At 44.4% G+C, this 19318-nt stretch overlaps 1 protein-coding gene across 9 annotated transcripts in view; it reads left to right on the top strand.

The window, feature by feature from the left end:
* The first annotated feature begins 211 nt into the window (after positions 1-211).
* LOC112223211 overlaps positions 212-19318 on the top strand; it is a 107150-nt gene continuing 88043 nt past the window's right edge. For 4 of the 9 annotated variants that reach the window (XM_042305709.1, XM_042305711.1, XM_042305708.1 and 1 more), the window contains exon 1: positions 602-1532. In XM_042305709.1, the coding sequence (XP_042161643.1) occupies positions 852-1532 (681 nt within the window). In that variant the 5' untranslated portion in view covers positions 602-851. Of the gene's footprint in view, positions 1533-19318 lie in introns of all 9 variants that reach the window. The other 5 variants (XM_042305713.1, XM_042305712.1, XM_042305710.1 and 2 more) reach the window with 4 other exon arrangements.

Genomic DNA, 19318 nt, shown 5'->3' with positions numbered 1-19318 from the left:
TATTTCACTTGCTTTGGCAATGTAAACATATGTTTCCCATGCCAATAAAGCCCTTAAATTGAAATTGAGAGAGAGCAGGGAGAGAGAGAGAGAGAGAGAGAGAGAGAGAGAGAGAGAGCAGAGAAAGAGCAGAGAGGTGGTGACTTCATTCCCCTCTTTCACAAAACCTCCCCCTTTTCCCCTCCTCCTCCTTCTCCTCTCTCTCTGTGTGTCCCTGGCTGTGTGTCAGGGTGTTTCAGCAGCATTATGCCTGCAGTGTTCCTACTACTCAGAACCGTCCTCTCCAGTAGACTGATAGGATCCCTGCTCCAGTTCCTCAGGAGGACTCTGTCCTCAACCTTCAGCCACGTGGGAGCCGCACTGAGATACGTCTGGGACAGGATCAGCTCTCAGGAGTCTAAAGAAGCCATCCTGGGCTGAGTGCTGTGTCTCCTTAACATGCACAAGAAGGTGGATCAGCCAGCAGCTGACTCTCACTGAGTCACTCTCTTGGCTTTCCTCTTCAGAAAGAAAGAGAGAGAGGACGAGAGAGAACAAGAACAAGAAAAAGAGAGAGAGAGAGAGGGGGGAGAGAGAGAGAGAGAGAGAGAGAGAGAGAGAGAGAGAGAGAGAGAGAGAGAGGAAGAGAGAGAGAGGAAGAGAGGGAGATTTCTCTGGTGAGCTCTTTCTTCTCTTTTCTTTCACCCCTTGTTTAGTGTGAGAGAGAGAGAACAAGAGAAGAAGGGAGGTTTCAAAACTTGAATAGCTTTAATTTGGACTGTAGTATTTCTCTTAGCAGAGTCGAGCTGCCTGATTCAGGTGAACGAGACTGTATTTCTCTGTGTGGACCGTATAGTACCGCTGGGCTAACCATGTCAGAGAGCATCGTTAGGAAGATACAACCCTTCACCATCGGAACCAGGCTCTCCGTCTCTGGACCTGCCACCAGGTCTAAAGGTCCAAACTTCCCCCAGAGGCCGTCCTGGCAGAGCGACCGGGTCTCCCTCTACCTCAGCCAGGTGCAGGTGAGTGTGGCTGCTCCTTATCTAGCTCCCCTTGCTAACCGGACCACCCCAACATCTGTACCTGTTAAACAGCAGCAGGAGGGCATATCTACCCAGGACCACCGGAACCAGAATACCATGTCTGTGTCTCCCAACTCCCACCGGAGCTCTGTCTCTCCTACCGCCACATCCAGATCCATCAGCAAGATCACCATCTCTGGGAGCCCAGAGGACAGCTCCTGGAGGAGACAGGAGGAGTCAGACCACAGGGTGGTTATTGAGAAGGAGGACAGCTCCTGGAGGAGACAGGAGGAGTCAGACCACAGGGTGGTCATTGAGAAGGAGGACAGCTCCTGGAGGAGACAGGAGGAGTCAGACCACAGGGTGGTCAGTATAGGACTAGGACCGGGACGACCCCCTGTCACAGGAACTCCCGGATCAGAAAACATCAACAACAACAACAACAACAACAACATCAGCAGCTCCAAGCAACAGCTGTCCAGAATAGTGGGAGTCAGCTGTGAGAACCAACCCAGCTCACATATTAAGGTAGGAGACTTATCTTTCAATGGTACACAACATCAATGGTTGCTAATGTGATTGTGTCATCAGATTGCAGAATAGCTTGTCTATTAAGTTTCATGAATAACCTTGAACTGATAGACTCTTTCTTGCCAATAGACGCCTAATAGAGAAGCCTAATCAACAGTATAATTACACATGGATATGCAGGTTCATAGTTATCAATGGCAAAATAATTAGTTTTTCATTCAAAGGTGGACTGTAATGAAAACTTTTTCTGGGGAATATAGAGAGAAGATGGTGCTGACAGAGAGGGCGCCTTGCTTCTAGTCCGTTAGTTCCTTATGTATTATATCACAAGCATTTCGCTACATCCGCAATAACATCTGCTAACCATGTGTATGTGACCAATAACATCTGCTATGTGTATGTGACCAATAACATCTGCCATGTGTATGTGACCAATAACATCTGCTATGTGTATGTGACCAATAACATCTGCTATGTGTATGTGACCAATAACATCTGCTATGTGTATGTGACCAATAACATCTGTATGTGACCTAACATGTGTATGTGACCAATAACATCTGCTATGTGTATGTGACCAATAACATAAATGTGTATGTGACCAATAACATCTGCTATGTGTATGTGACCAATAACATCTGCTATGTGTATGTGACCAATAACATCTGCTATGTGTATGTGACCAATAACATCTGCCATGTGTATGTGACCAATAACATCTGCTATGTGTATGTGACCAATAACATCTGCCATGTGTATGTGACCAATAACATCTGCTATGTGTATGTGACCAATAACATCTGCTAACCATGTGTATGTGACCAATAACATCTGCTATGTGTATGTGACCAATAACATCTGCTAACCATGTGTGTGTGACTGTTGTATTGATTCTATTTTTATTGGGCGCTAAACACTCATTTCTCATATGAGTATAAATATCAGCTATGGAAAATGTGAACACCAGTGCGGTGTGGTCAGTCAATTTAATAATCACACACACCGTCAGGGCAGTTTTGCATGATGTGGTGTCAGGGTGTTTAGCAGGGTGTGGTGTCAGATATTTTGCAGGGCATGGAGTCAAGGAGTTTAGCAGGGTGTGGTGTCAGATATTTTGCAGGGCATGGAGTCAAGGAGTTTAGCAGGGTTTGGTATCAGGGTGTTTAGCAGGGTTTGGTGTCAGGAGCTTTTCAGGGTGTTGTGTCAGTTAGTTTTGTACTATGTGGTGTCAGGGTTGGTTGGCAGAGTTTGGTGTAAGGGTATTTGCATGAGTTTGGTGTGAGGATTTTATCATGGTTTGTGTCAAGGAGTTTTGCAATGTTCGGTGTCAGGGTGTTTAGTAGGATGTGGCATCATATAGTTTAGCAGGGTTTGTTGTCAGGGAGTTTAGCAGGGTGTGGTGTCAGGGAGTTTAGCAGGATGTGGTGTCAGGTGGTTTAGCAGGATGTGGTGTCAGGTATTTTAGCAGGATGTGGTGTCAGGTAGTTTAGCAGGATGTGGTGTCAGGTATTTTAGCAGGATGTGGTGTCAGGTTGCTTAGCAGGATGTGGTATCAGAAAGTTTAGCAGGAAGTGGTGTCAGGTAGTTTAGCAGGATGTGGTGTCAGGTAGTTTAGCAGGATGTGGTGTCAGGTGGTTTAGCAGGATGTGGTGTCAGGTGGTTTAGCAGAATGTGGTGTCAGGTGGTTTAGCAGGATGTGGTGTCAGGGGGTTTAGCAGGATGTGGTGTCAGGTGGTTTAGCAGGATGTGGTGTCAGGTAGTTTAGCAGGATGTGGTGTCAGGTGGTTTAGCAGGATGTGGTGTCAGAATATTCGGGACCCCACACGTTTAACTGTGGTGAAGCTACATGTTTTGAAGAATGAGCATGATACTTACAAGGTGCTTAATCTACTTATAATATTATTCCATGATAAACACCAAGTGACCTCCTATTCATGATGGATTAAGTAGATTGTGGTTGGTAGTTAAAGCCTTTCTCTCAGTCTCAGCAACTTCAATTTTGCAAATTCACAGTTACAAACATCCTACATCACGTGTCCTACATGTCTCTAATTGATGATAATTTATTTTGGTTAACAGAAATAGGCTTTCGCTATTATTCGGTTATATTGTTTTCAGTCAATATGCAAATAAATGAAGGTTAATCAATTTCACACTTTGTATAAAGAGGGTTTTTCCCCTTTTTAATTGTGGTTCCCTGAAATAATCCCTACTCTGGGCTATCCTCTGGGGTCCAAACCAACATCAACAGTCAAACACTAATTATAGGATCTCATCTTTGAATGAAAGATTCAACCCTGTGTTGTATTCAGTTCAGCATTGTTCATTTAATGTAGTATAATGAAGCAGTAAGGCCCGGGGGGGGTGATATGGCCAATATACCACGGCTAAGGGTTGTTCTTAACCGCAACGCAATGCGGACTACCTGGATACTGCCCCTTAACTGTGGTATATTGGCCATGTATCACAAACCACCGAGGTGCCTTGTAGCTATTATAAACTGGTTACCCAGGAAATGAGTACAGTAAACAGGTACATGTTTCTCATACCCGTGGTATATGGTCTAATATACCATAAGCATTTAGGGCTCGAACCACCCGGTTTATAATATGATTCATATCACTGAAACAAGGATGAGCTCATCAGACTCCATTATGCAACATGACAAAGACACTGTTCAGTCTCTGCTCTTTCCACAGATATACTGTAGCCCACAGCGAGATGACTTCATGAGTACAGCTGTCTAGCCTGACACAGTCAGATCATTATGTATGAGTCATGTGCTGTAATTATGCTGTGATTATGACGTGATTAAGGACTCCCCAGATGCTTTCGAGACAGATAAAGGTTTTTCATTTATAGTTTAATCTAAATTAGAATAAAGAATCCCATCTAATTGGAGACTATTTATGATGTGGTTAAGAACTTTCTAGATGTTGTGGAGACAGATAGACTTTATTCCTTGACAGTTTGAGTCATAATATCATATCTAATTAAAGCTAATGTGGAGCGCCAGCAGGTAGCCTAGTGGTTAGAGTGTAGGGTTAGCAGGTAGCCTAGTGGTTAGAGTGTAGGGTTAGCAGGTAGCCTAGTGGTTAGAGTGTGGTTAGAGTGTAGCGTCAGCAGGTAGCCTAGTGGTTAGAGTGTAGGGTCAGCAGGTAGCCTAGTGGTTAGAGTGTAGGGTCAGCAGGTAGCCTAGTGGTTAGAGTGTAGGGTTAGCAGGTAGCCTAGTGGTTAGAGTGTAGGGTCAGCAGGTAGCCTAGTGGTTAGAGTGTAGGGTCAGCAGGTAGCCTAGTGGTTAGAGTGTAGGGTCGGGAGGTAGCCTAGTGGTTAGAGTGTAGGGTCAGCAGGTAGCTTAGTGGTTAGAGTGTAGGGGCGGCAGGAAGCCTAGTGGTTAGAGTGTAGGGGAGACAGGTAGCCTAGTGGTTAGAGTGTAGGGGGGCAGGTAGCCTAGTGGTTAGAGTGTAGGGGAGGCAGGTAGCCTAGTGGTTAGAGTGTAGGGGGGGACAGGTAGCCTAGTGGTTAGAGTGTGGGGAGGCAGGTAGCCTAGTGGTTAGAGTGTAGGGAGGCAGGTAGCCTAGTGGTTAGAGTGTGGGTTGGCAGGTAGCCTAGTGGTTATAGTGTACGGGCGGCAGGTAGCCTAGTGGTTAGAGTGTAGGGTCGGCAGGTAGCCTAGTGGTTAGAGTGTAGGGGGCGGCAGGTAGCCTAGTGGTTAGAGTGTAGGGGCGGCAGGTAGCCTAGTGGTTAGAGTGTAGGGTCGGCAGGTAGCCTAGTGGTTAGAGTGTAGGGACGGCAGGTAGCCTAGTGTTTAGAGTGTAGGGTCGGCAGGTAGCTTAGTGGTTAGAGTGCAGGGACGGCAGGTAGCCTAGTGGTTAGAGTGTAGGGTCGGCAGGTAGCCTAGTGGTTAGTCATCCCTACCGCCTCTATCAATATAACATGTTGTCATCCCTACCACCTCTATCAATATAACATGTTGTCATCCCTACCACCTCTATCAATATAACATGTTGTCATCCCTACTGCCTCCATCAATATAACGTGTTGTCATCCCACTGTCTCTATCAATATAACATGTTGTCATCCCTACCACCTTTATCAACATAATGCACTGTCATCCCTACTGCCTCTATCAATATAACATGTTGTCATCCCTACTGTCTCTATCAATATAACATGTTGTCATCCCTACCACCTTTATCAATATAACACTGTCATCCCTACTGCCTCTATCAACATAACATGTTGTCATCCCTACTGCCTCTATCAATATAACATGTTGTCATCCCTACTGCTTCTGACCTGATGGACTCACTTAAGACAAACACTGTAAATGATGTCTGACAGTGTTCCCCTGGCTGTTGGTAAATAATTATGAAAATAAAAATACAATCATGCTGTCTGGTTTAAAATAAGGACTTTGATGTACAGCATTACTACAGTATGACAACTGGATACTTTTCCACCACCGGAAAATGACCTCGTATTTGTTGACGGACCAATCATCAGTGGAATTTGTCACATAACCTAATGTGATTGGTAAATTAGTTTAAAAAATCAGACCAATAGTAGGCAAGTTTGAAATGTAGAAAAGCCTCCTTCATTGTTCCACGTATAAACCAAAAAAGTATCCTTGGGTTGTATTCATTACGTCTGGCAACAAAAAACGCTTAAGAACCAAATTGAAGCAAACAGAGCAAACGGAACAAGATGGGGAGGGACCTGAATTTGTCCATTAGAAACTGTCATTTTGCTTTGTTTGCTTCCACGTGCTCATAAATGGTCAACTGTTTCCGTAATGAATACACCCCAGAGGAAGTGTAACGGTCGAAACGAGTTGGTTTTACGTTATTAAACAATCAGGAAGCAGTAGTGGTGCGTGGGTAAAATCACTGAGGAAGACAAGCCAAGCCATATTACACCCTATGTTGTGATAATTTTGTTGTTTGCTCTATAACCCATTGGTTCATACACCACTGTGATAGACAATAAGACAGAGACAAAAAAAAGACACACAGTCACACAGTGGCAGAAGAAATTCAACAAAACATTTGTTTCATCACAAAACCGGACAGCAACATCTGTCCTGTGAAGTCCACAAAGCATCTAACAAGCAGTTGTATCTCCTGCAGCATGGTCAAGCAAGTTCATGGTTTCAACAGTTTACTAAACAACTAGTGATTTAGAACCACAGAGTTACCGCAAGTCAGAACAAAGACAACAGGAGCCCTGCCTCCACTATTCCAAATATTTAAACATCATCAAATCAACAATGCTATATATATACTTAGTATTAGACACTAAAATAGTCCCCGCGATATGCAACTGTTCAGGGAAGGCAGGAACCAATACACGCAGTCAGTCAGGAAAGCTAAGGCCAGCTTCTTCAGGCAGAAATTTGCATCCTGTAGCTACAACTCCAAAAAGTTCTGGGACACTGTGAAGTCCATGGAGAACAAGAGCACCTCCTCCCAGCTGCCCACTGCACTGAGGCTAGGTAACACGGTCACCACCGATAAATCCATGATTATCGAAAACTTCAACAAGCATTTCTCAAAGGCTGGCCATGCCTTCCGCCTGGCTCCTCCAACCTCGGCCAACAGCTCCGCCCCCCCCCGCAGCTACTCGCCCAAGCCTCTCCAGGTTCTCCTTTACCCAAATCCAGATAGCAGATGTTCTGAAAGAGCTGCAAAACCTGGACCCGTACAAATCAGCTGGGCTTGACAATCTGGACCCTCTATTTCTGAAACTATCCGCCGCCATTGTCGCAACCCCTATTACCAGCCTGTTCAACCTCTCTTTCATATCATCTGAGATCCCCAAGGATTGGAAAGCTGCAGCAGTCATCCCCCTCTTCAAAGGAGACACCCAGGACCCAAACTGTACAGACCTATATCCATCCTGCCCTGCCTATCTAAGGTCTTCGAAAGCCAAGTCAACAAACAGGTCACTGACCATCTCGAATCCCACCGTACCTTCTCCGCTGTGCAATCTGGTTTCCGAGCCGGTCACGGGTGCACCTCAGCCACACTCAAGGTACTAAACGATATCATAACCGCCATCGATAAAAGACAGTACTGTTCAGTGTGTCAAATCGGAGGGCATGCTGTCTGGTCCTCTGGCAGTCTCTATGGGGGTGCCACAGGGTTCAATTCTCGGGCCGACTCTTTTCTCTGTATATATCAATGATGTTGCTCTTGCTGCGGGCGATTCCCTGATCCACCTCTACGCAGACGACACCATTCTATATACTTCCGGCCCGTCCTTGGACACTGTGCTATCTAACCTCCAAACGAGCTTCAATGCCATACAACACTCCTTCCGTGGCCTCCAACTGCTCTTAAACGCTAGTAAAACCAAACCGTTCGCTGCCTGCACCCGCACGCCTGACTAGCATCACCACCCTGGACGGTTCCGACCTTGAATATGTGGACATCTATAAGTACCTAGGTGTCTGGCTAGACTGTAAACTCTCCTTCCAGACTCATATCAAACATCTCCAATCGAAAATCAAATCTAGAGTCGGCTTTCTATTCCGCAACAAGGCCTCCTTCACTCACGCCGCCAAACTTACCCTAGTAAAACTGACTATCCTACCGATCCTCGACTTCGGCGATGTCATCTACAAAATAGCTTCCAAAGCTCTACTCAGCAAACTGGATGCAGTTTATCACAGTGCCATCCGTTTTGTCACTAAAGCACCTTATACCACCCACCACTGCGACCTGTATGCTCTAGTCGGCTGGCCCTCGCTACAGACCCTCGCTACAGACTCGCCAGACCCACTGGCTCCAGGTCATCTACAAGTCCATGCTAGATAAAGCTCCGCCTTATCTCATTTCACTGGTCATGATGGCAACACCCACCCGTAGCAGGCGCTCCAGCAGGTGTATCTCACTGATCATCCCTAAAGCCAACACCTCATTTGGCCGCCTTTCGTTCCAGTTCTCTGCTGCCTGTGAATGGAACAAATTGCAAAAATCGCTGAAGTTGGAGACTTTTATCTCCCTCACCAACTTCAAACATCTGCTATCTGAGCAGCTAACCGATCGCTGCAGCTGTACATAGTCTATTGGTAAATAGCCCACCCATTTTTACCTACCTCATCCCCATACTGTTTTTATTTATTTACTTTTCTGCTCTTTTGCACACCAATATCTCTACCTGTACATGACCATCTGATCATTTATCACTCCAATGTTAATCTGCAAAATTGTAATTATTCGCCTACCTCCTCATGCCTTTTGCACACAATGTATATAGACTCTCTTTTTTTCTACTGTGTTATTGACTTGTTAATTGTTTACTCCATGTGTAACTCTGTGTTGTCTGTTCACACTGCTATGCTTTATCTTGGACAGGTCGCGGTTGCAAATGAGAACTTGTTCTCAACTAGCCTACCTGGTTAAATAAAGGTGAAATAAAAAAACACATTTCAAATGACCAAAAACAATTTTGGGCTTTTAACGGACCTCTGAGAATATCACAGTGCAGGTGCATTTATACGGAGACTTGATTACACACAGGTGGATTGTATTTAATCATCATTAGTCATTTAGGTCAACATTGGATCATTCAGAGATCCTCACTGAACTTCTGGAGAGAGTTTGCTGCACTGAAAGTAAAGGGGCTGAATAATTTTGCATGCCCAATTTTTCAGTTTTTGATTTGTTAAAAAAGTTTGAAATATCCAATAAATGTCGTTCCACTTCATGATTGTGTCCCACTTGTTGTTGATTCTTCACAAAAAATACAGTTTTATATCTTTATGTTTGAAGCCTGAAATGTGGCAAAAGGTCGCAAAGTTCAAGGGGGCTGAATACTTTCGCAAGGCACTGTAGTTGAACGCTGATGCCATCCTCCTCTCTTTCATGTTCGCAAAATGGTCTATGGCTCTGTACACTTTTAGTTTTTGTTTTCATAGGCTACCTAGCTAAAATAGTTGCTAGACTAACTTCCTGGCATCGACAACAGTGAAGCAGCTAAGTTAGCTAACGTGAACCTACTAGGCTACATTTGGGCTGCGTATTGAACTTCAATCATCTCAGCCCACTGGCACAATATATGAATTTATTGTTAGATCTGAATCTCCATCATAATTATCTGTACAGGCCAATGATTAAGTCAACACCACAAGTACAAATCCACGTCTCTGTCCATGTCTTTTGGTCCAGACAGCATCAGATATATGGACTACACATACTGTTTCCTTCCAGTGATTTCTTCAGTGAGATTCAGCCACTTGCAAATTGACAGAAAAATATGAAAACACAAAGGCGAAAGACAAGTTATTATTTGTCAAATATTTGGGGAAGAATACACGCCACTGTAAAGAAGCACTTTGTCGTCTTCCAACTTGATATGATCTCCGACAGTGGATGTCATATCCACCGTCCTCCGAGAGTTCCTGAATTTCCTCTCTAGTCAGGTGAGGTGAAATGATGCAGCGTTGCTCACGATACTGTAGGCTAACAACAGCCAGAGAACCAGACACGAAACATAAATGTCATTATTTGCTCAGTTCATGCATCTTGGTTGGAGAATGAGGTAGCAGCAGTGTTCAAATTACTTCACTTAAAAAAATACAAATGATAAATTAAGACACAATACGCAATGGAGTTGGTAGAGAACAGATCTGGGAACAGGCTAGTAGAACATGGTTGTTGGTAGAGAACAGATCTGGGAACAAGCTAGTAGAACATGGTTGTTGGTTTATAACAGATTTGGGAACAAGCTAGTAGAACATGGTTGTTGGTAGAGAACAGATCTGGGAACAGGCTAGTAGAACATGGTTGTTGGTAGAAAACAGATCTGGGAACAAGCTAGTAGAACATGGTTGTTGGTAGAGAACAGATCTGGGAACAGGCTAGTAGAACATGGTTGTTGGTAGAGAACAGATCTGGGAACAGGCTAGTAGAACATGGTTGTTGGTAGAGAACAGATCTGGGAACAAGCTAGTAGAACATGGTTGTTGGTTTATAACAGATTTGGGAACAAGCTAGTAGAACATGGTTGTTGGTAGAGAACAGATCTGGGAACAGGCTAGTAGAACATGGTTGTTGGTAGAAAACAGATCTGGGAACAAGCTAGTAGAACATGGTTGTTGGTAGAGAACAGATCTGGGAACAGGCTAGTAGAACATGGTTGTTGGTAGAGAACAGATCTGGGACCAAGCTAGTAGAACATGGTTGTTGGTAGAGAACATATCTGGGAACAGGCTAGTAGAACATGGTTGTTGTTAGAGAACAGATTTGGGAACAAGATAGTAGAACATGGTTGTTGGTAGAGAACAGATCTGGGAACAGGCTAGTAGAACATGGTTGTTGGTGGACAACAGATCTGGGAACAGGCTAGTAGAACATGGTTGTTGGTAGAGAACAGATCTGGGCACAGGCTAGTAGAACATGGTTGTTGGTAGAGAACAGATCTGGGAACAGGCTAGTAGAACATGGTTGTTGGTAGAGAACAGATCTGGGAACAAGATAGTAGAACATGGTTGTTGGTAGAGAACAGATCTGGGAACAGGCTAGTAGAACATGGTTGTTGGTGGACAACAGATCTGGGAACAGGCTATTAGAACATGGTTGTTGGTAGAGGACAGATCTGGGAACAGGCTAGTAGAACATGGTTGTTGGTAGAAACAGATCTGGGAACAGGCTAGTAGAACATGGTTGTTGGTAGAGAACAGATCTGGGAACAGGCTAGTAGAACATGGTTGTTGGTGGACAACAGATCTGGGAACAGGCTAGTAGAACATGGTTGTTGGTGGACAACAGATCTGGGAACAGGCTAGTAGAACATGGTTGTTGGTAGAGAACAGATCTGGGCACAGGCTAGTAGAACATGGTTGTTGGTAGAGAACAGATCTGGGAACAGGCTAGTAGAACATGGTTGTTGGTAGAGAACAGATCTGGGAACAGGCTAGTAGAACATGGTTGTTGGTAGAGAACAGATCTGGGAACAGGCTAGTAGAACATGGTTGTTGGTAGAGAACAGATCTGGGAACAGGCTAGTAGAACATGGTTGTTGGTGGACAACAGATCTGGGAACAGGCTAGTAGAACATGGTTGTTGGTAGAGGACAGATCTGGGAACAGGCTAGTAGAACATGGTTGTTGATGGTGAAGTTACATCATTAGGTGTTAGAGTATTTAATCCAGTGTTCATCTCCACAGTTGCTGCTGAGACCAGAGTCCAGTGCTGAGCAGCAGTGTCTCAACAACACTCAGGTCCAGGACAGATCATATTTACATGCAACAGGTCTAACTCAGACTGTAATACTGGGTTTGAGCAGTAGACCTATGGATGTGTATTCTTTCCACATTAATACACCACATTCACCATTCTGATATGTGAAGTGAAACTGGCTGGTTACAACTGGTTAGGATCTTATTGAAAACGGCCCAAAATAGTGTGTAGCACTTTCTCTTGTCACGCTCCATTCCCACAGTGGCTCAGTGGTTCAGTCCGACCATACATGGTAATAGGCCTGGGGGAAAGGAGGAAGGGAAGTCATGGGGTCAAGTCTTAGGGAGTTACACAGAGGTTATGTCCCAAATGGAACCCGATTCTCCTTCAGTCAAAAGTGCTGCGCTGTATATATAGAATATTGTTCCATTTGACCAGGGAAACGGCTGGTGAAGTCTTTATTGAGCTGTGGGATTAATGGGACACAACCAGGGAAACGGCTGGTGAAGTCTTTATTGAGCTGTGGGGTTAATGGGACACAACCAGGGAAACGGCTGGTGAAGTCTTTATTGAGCTGTGGGGTTAGTGGGACACAACCATGGAAATGGCTGGTGAAGTCTTTATTGAGCTGTGGGGTTAGTGGGACACAACCAGGGAAACGGCTGGTGAAGTCTTTATTGAGCTGTGGGGTTAGTGGGACAAAACAAGGACACGGCTGGTGAAGTCTTTATTGAGCTGTGGGCTTAGTGGGACACAACCATGGAAATGGCTGGTGAAGTCTTTATTGAGCTGTGGGGTTAGTGGAACACAACCAGGGAAACGGCTGGTGAAGTCTTTATTGAGCTGTGGGGTTAGTGGGACAAAACAAGGAAACAGCTGGTGAAGTCTTTATTGAGCTATGAGGTTAATGTGGTTTACAATTCTTGTAATCGCCTCTGTGTACTCTGCCCCGCCTTGAGTGATTAACCTCTATGAGTGATCCTGCTATACATAGCTACACACAGAGATCTGGAAAACAAGATCAGGGAAGACGTCAGCGAAGAACAAGCCACAGAAAGGGTGATAGGAGAGTTGTCTATGTCTGACACTAGCAGAACACTAGCAGAACAGACATCTAAAGACCTTAATTTCCCAGGATGGGTTGCACCTGCATGGATGAACTCTTAAACTGGGTTAAATCAAGGTTAATCTATTCATCTTGTTGCACCAAATTTTAAACATAGTTTTAAATTAATCCTAGGTAAACTGAAACCTTTATTCCAATGTAAATTTGGTTTTCACTTTAAACCTAGATACATTTAAGGCTGTTGCTAAATAGTAATGAAAAAGTAATATAAACTGAGATTGAAGATGAATTCTAAACTGCCACTTGATGTGGTTGAACTGATAAAATGACAGGATATCTACTGTGGAGAGATCAGAACAACAGAGTTCCTCAAAGAACAATAGGAGACAGGTTGAATCCTGAGTTTCATGATAATTATGAGTTTTCAAGGATATGCCACTTCTCCAAGGACTCTGTAATGCAACTGAAAAGAAAGGTTGGACCAACCATGAAGTATGGGAGTGATAGGATCGAGGCTGTGCCCCCACTACTTCAGCTCCTGGTGGCCCTACAGTTCTATGTAACTGGATGTTTCCAGATGGTGGACAGGGACCTTTTTGGCCTCCACAAGTCAACCGTCTGCCGGATTGTGTTCAGAGTGTCCAGTTTGGCCTCCACAAGTCAACCGTCTGCAGGATTGTGGTCAGAGTGTCCAGTTTGGCCTCCACAAGTCAACCATCTGCAGGATTGTGTTCAGAGTGACCAGTTTGGCCTCCACAAGTCAACCGTCTGCAGGATTGTGGTCAGAGTGTCCAGTTTGGCCTCCACAAGTCAACCGTCTGCAGGATTGTGGCCAGAGTGTCCAGTTTGGCCTCGACAAGTCAACCGCCTGGAGGATTGTAGTCAAAGATGGCTCCAAGATGGCATAGCAGTCAGACGTCTTTGTACTTCGTCTTATATACATCTTTTTATATATTTTTTCATTGCCTATCTTTTATATTTTTTTAAACCTCAACTTCAAAATACTCTCCTGCAACCCGCCTCACCCAATGTGGTGTGGATCTGTCTCTTCTAAATGATTCTTATCCACCTCTGAACCGGTATTCCCCAACAGCTAACTGGCTAACTAGCTAATAGTCAGCTAAACGCTGCTAGCGGTCATCAGCTAACTTAGCTTGGAAAGCTCTCTCTAGTTTGTACAATGCGATTCAAAACAATATATATATTTTTTTTACATTTTGCACGCCCAATTTTTCAGTTTTTGATTTGTTAAAAAAGTTTGAAATATCCAATAAATGTCGTTCCACTTCCTGATTGTGTCCCACTTGTTGTTGATTCTTCACAAAAAAATACAGTTTTATATCTTTATGTTTGAAGCCTGAAATGTGGCAAAATGTCGCAAAGTTCAAGGGGGCCGAATACTTTCACAAGGCACTGTATTTCTCTCCATATCCCCGGATTCCTACCGCAAGCTCTGAAACTTTTCACCTGGACAGCTAGCTAGCTGCAATCCGAGTGACTATTCCTGGTTTAACGTCACGTCCCTGTCCCGAAGCTAGCACCAATTAGCCTGGAGCTAGCCCATGCTAGGCCCATATCCAGGTTAGCAGAAGAAGCCCAACAGCAACTCCTAGGCTATAACACCCTTTTTGAGAACTGGCCCAGACCCCCACCTACTGCCGGTATTTGGCACAGAACCCCGCCGAGCCTTCACGACTGGACTACCGACGAAATCTGCTTGAGGGGGTACTCAAACTAGCTCCGTGGCACTTCTAGCCACGGCCCGCTAACGTTAGATGTCTAGAGAACACCGGACTGTTAGCTTAAGAGGCCCATTGGACAAAATTCTTCAGCCACTATACCTGTTTTGCCAAATGGCTTGGCTTACCACAAGGAACCCTGTTGATCCGTCTGCCGACATATTCAGCACGAGGGGGCCACAACGGACTTTCTTCCGTCGCGACATCCTTCTAAGGCCCTTCTGCTAGCTGCTAGCCCCGGCCCTCTAACTGCCTGAAGCCACTCACTGGACTCCCATGATTACTCGGCAACGCCTCTCCCTAACGTCAATATGCCTTGTCCATTGCTGCTTTGGTTAGTATTTATTGCCTTATTTCACTGTAGAGCCTCTAGCCCTGCTCAATACACCTTAGTGAACACTTCAATTCCACCTCCAACACATTTGGTGACATCACCTGGTTTAAATGATATCCCTAGAGACAATATATCTCTCATCATTACTCAATGCCTAGGTTTCCCTCCACTTTATTCACATCCTACCATACCTTTGTCTGTACATTATGCCTTGAATCTATTCTACCGCACCCAGAAACCTGCTACTTTTACTCTCTGTTTTGAACGAACTAGGCGACCAGTCCTTTTAAAATTTAGCCATACCCTTATCCTATTCCTCCTCTGTTCCTCTGGTGATGTAGAGGTTAATCCAGGCCCTGCAGTGCCTAGCTCCACTCCTACTTTCCAGTCGCTCTCATTTGTTGACTTCTGTAACCGTAAAAGCCTTGGTTTCATGCATGTTAACATTAGAAGCCTCCTTCCTAGGTTTGTTTTATTCACTGCCCTAGTACACTCTGCCAAACTGGATGTCCAAGCCGTGTCTGAATCCTGGCTCAGGAAGACTACCAAAAACACTGAAATTTCCATTTAACATTTTCCGACAAGATAGAACTGCCAAAGGGGGCGGAGTTGAAATCTACTGCAGAGATAGCCTGCAGAGTTCTGTCTTACTCTCCAGGTCTGTACCCAAACAATTCAAACTTCTACTTTTAAAAATACACCTTTCCAGAAACAAGTCTCTCACTGTTGCCGCTTGTTATAGACCTCCCTCTGCCCCCAGCTGTGCTCTGGACACCATATGTGAACTGATTGCCCCCCATCTATCTTCAGAGCTCGTGCTGCTAGGTGACCTAATTAACACCCCGGACATCCAACAATCTAAGCTTGATGCCCTTAATCTCACACAAATTATCAATGAAACCACCAGGTACAACTCAAATCTGTAAACATGGGCACCCTCATAGGTATCATCCTAACCAACTTGCCCTCCAAATACACCTCTGCTGTTTTCAACCAAGATCTCAGCGATCACTGCCTCATCGCCTGCATCCGTAATGGGTTCACGGTCAAACGACCACACCTCATCACTGTCAAACGCTCCCTAGAACACTTCAGCGAGCAGGCCTTTCTAATCGACCTGGCCCGGGTATCCTGGAAGGATATTGACCTCATCCCGTCAGTAGAGGATGCCTGGTCAATCTTTAAAAGTTCCTTCCTCACCATCCTAAATAAGCATGCCCCTTTCAAAAAATGTAGAGCCAGGAACTGATATAGCCCTGGGTTCTCTCCAGACCTGACTGCCCTTGACCAGCACAAAACCATCCTGTGGCATTCTGCATTAACATCGAATAGCCCCCGTGATACGCAACTTTTCAGGGAAGATAGGAACCAATATACACAGAACCAATATACACAGGCAGTTAGGAAAGCTAAGGCTAGCTTTTTCAAGCAGAAATTTGCATCCTGTAGCACAAACTCAAAAAAGTTCAGGCACACTGTAAACTCCATGAAGAATAAAAGCACCTCCTCCCAGCTGCCCACTGCACTGAGGCCAGGAAACACTGTCACCACCGATAAATCCACTATAATTAAGAATTTCAATAAGCATTTTTCTATGGCTGGCTATGCTTTCCACCTGCCTACCTCTACCCCTACCCCGGTCAACAGCCCTGCACCTCCCACAGCAACTTCTCCTTCACCCAAATCCAGATAGCTGATGGTCTGAAAGAGCTGCAAAATCTGGACCCCTACAAATCAGTAGGCTAGACAGGCTAGACATTCTGGACCCTCTCTTTCTAAAATGATCTGCCGAAATTGTTGCAACCCCTATTACCCCTATTACTAGCCTGTTCAACCTCTCTTTCGTATTGTCTGAGATTCCCAAAGATTGGATAGCTGCAGCGGTCATCCCCCTCTTTAAAATGTGAGACACTACAGACCAAAACTGCTACAGACCTATATCTATCCTACCCTACCTTTCTAAGGTCTTCGGTAGTCAAGATAACAAACAGATTACTGAGCATTTCAAATCCCACTATACCTTCTCCGCTATGCAATCTGGTTTCAGAGCTGGTCATGGGTGCACCTCAGCCACGCTCAAGGTCCTAAATGATATCATAACCGCCATCGATAAGAGACATTACTGTGGAGCCGTATTCATCGACCTGACCAAGGCTTTTGTCTCTGTCAATCACCACATTCTTATTGGCAGACTCAACAGCCTTGGTTTCTCAAATGATTGCCTCGCCTGGTTTACCAACTACTTCTCTGATAGAGTCCAGTGTGTCAAATCGGAGGGCCTGTTGTCCGGACCTCTGGCAGTCTCTATGGGGGTGCCACAGGGTTCAATCTCGGGCCGACTCTCTTCTCTGTATACATCAATGATGTCACTCTTGCTGCTGGTGATTCTCTGATCCACCTCTATGCAGATGACACAATTCTGTATACTTCTGACCCTTCGTTGGACACTGTGTTAACTAACCTCCAGAAGAGCTTCAATGCCATACAACTCTCCTTCACAACCTCCAACTGCTCTTAAATCCAAGTAAAAATAAATGCATGCTCTTCAACCGATCACTGCCCGCACCTGCCCGCCCGACCAGGATCACTACTCTGGACGACTCTGACTTAGAATATGTGGATAACTAAAAATACCTAGGCATCTGGTTAGACTGCAAAATCTCCTTCCAGACTCACATTAAAACCTCTTAGAACTCCCCCCTACTTTGTGCAATTTCTGCCTGAAGACATACCCAAATCTAACAGCCTGTAGCTCAGGCACAGAACCAAGCATATTCTTGGTACCATTTGAAAAAAAAATACTCTGAAGTTTTTGTAAATGGGAATTGAATGTAGGAGAATACTGGTCTACACTGGTTTAGATAAAACAATGAAAAAAAACATACTTTTTTTTATTTTTATTTTTGTATCTATATCTTTAAAATGAAGCAGATAAAACAAACATAGGAATATATAGGTAGATAGGAATGGGGACAATTTCAGTGAAAAATATAAGAGGGCAACAGTACTTGTAGACTTCAGGAAACAGCAGAGGGAACACCCCCCTATCCACATCGATGGAACAGTAGTGGAGAGGGTAGTAAGTTTTAAGTTCCTCGGCTTACACATCACAGACAAACTGAATTGGTCCACCCACACAGACAGCATCGTGAAGAAGGCGCAGCAGCGTCTCTTCAACCTCAGGAGGCTGAAGAAATTTGGCTTGTCACCAAAAGCACTCACAGATGCACAATCAACTTCTACAGATGCACAATCAAGAGCATCCTGTCGGGCTGTATCACCGCCTGGTACGGCAACTGCTCCGCCCACAACCGTAAGGCTCTCCAGAGGGTAGTGAGGTCTGCACAACGCATCACCGAGGGCAAACTACCTGCCCTCCAGGACACCTACACTACCCGATGTCACAGGAAGGCCATAAAGATCATCAAGGACAACAACCACCCGAGCCACTGCCTGTTCACCCCGCTATCATCCAGAAGGCGAGGTCAGTACAGGTGCATCAAAGCTGGGACCGAGAGACTGAAAAACAGCTTCTATCTCAATGCCTTCAGACTGTTAAACAGCCACCACTAACATTGAGTGGCTGCTGCCAACACACTGACTCAACTCCAGCCACTTTAATAATGGGTATTGATGGGAAATGATGTAAAATATATCACTAGCCACTTTAAACAATGCTTTAAACAATGCTACCTAATATAATGTTTACATACCCTACATTATTCATCTCATATGTATACGTATATACTGTACTCTATATCATCTACTGCATCTTTATGTAATACATGTATCACTAGCCACTTTAACTATGCCACTTTGTTTACATACTCATCTCATATGTATATACTGCACTCAATACAATCTACTGTATCTTGCCTATGCCGTTCTGTACCATCACTCACTCATATCTTTATGTACATATTCTTTATCCCCTTACACTTGTGTGTCTATAAGATAGTAGTTTTGGAATTGTTAGCTAGGTTACCTGTTGGTTATTACTGCATTGTCGGAAATAGAAGCACAAGCATTTCGCTACACTCGCATTAACATCTGCTAACCATGTGTATGTGACAAATAAAATTTGATTTGATTTGATTTGATAACTTCCAAAATGAGTGTGCTACATGACATTTATCATGAAGTCCCCCAGGTGTCCCACACAAGTAGCCCAAATGTACCTAAGTGGCCAAATTGGTGAAGGTATACATTTTGAAACAAATAACTATATACTAAATACCAAAATGGTATTCTAACACAAAAAACATATGAAAAAAGATATATATATACATTTACAAAATAACATTATACACTTTCAATATTTGGAAGACCCTCAGTCCTCTATCAAATCAAATCAATTTATATAGCCCCAGCCTAAAACCCCAAACAGCAAGCAATGCAGGTGTAGAAGCACGGTGGCTAGGAAAAACTCCCTAGAAAGGCAAAAAACCTAGGAAGAAACC

The sequence above is a fragment of the Oncorhynchus tshawytscha genome, linkage group LG24, assembly GCF_018296145.1.
Source record: "Oncorhynchus tshawytscha isolate Ot180627B linkage group LG24, Otsh_v2.0, whole genome shotgun sequence".
NCBI lineage: Eukaryota > Metazoa > Chordata > Actinopteri > Salmoniformes > Salmonidae > Oncorhynchus > Oncorhynchus tshawytscha.
This window is presented reverse-complemented; position numbering and strand designations above follow the sequence as displayed.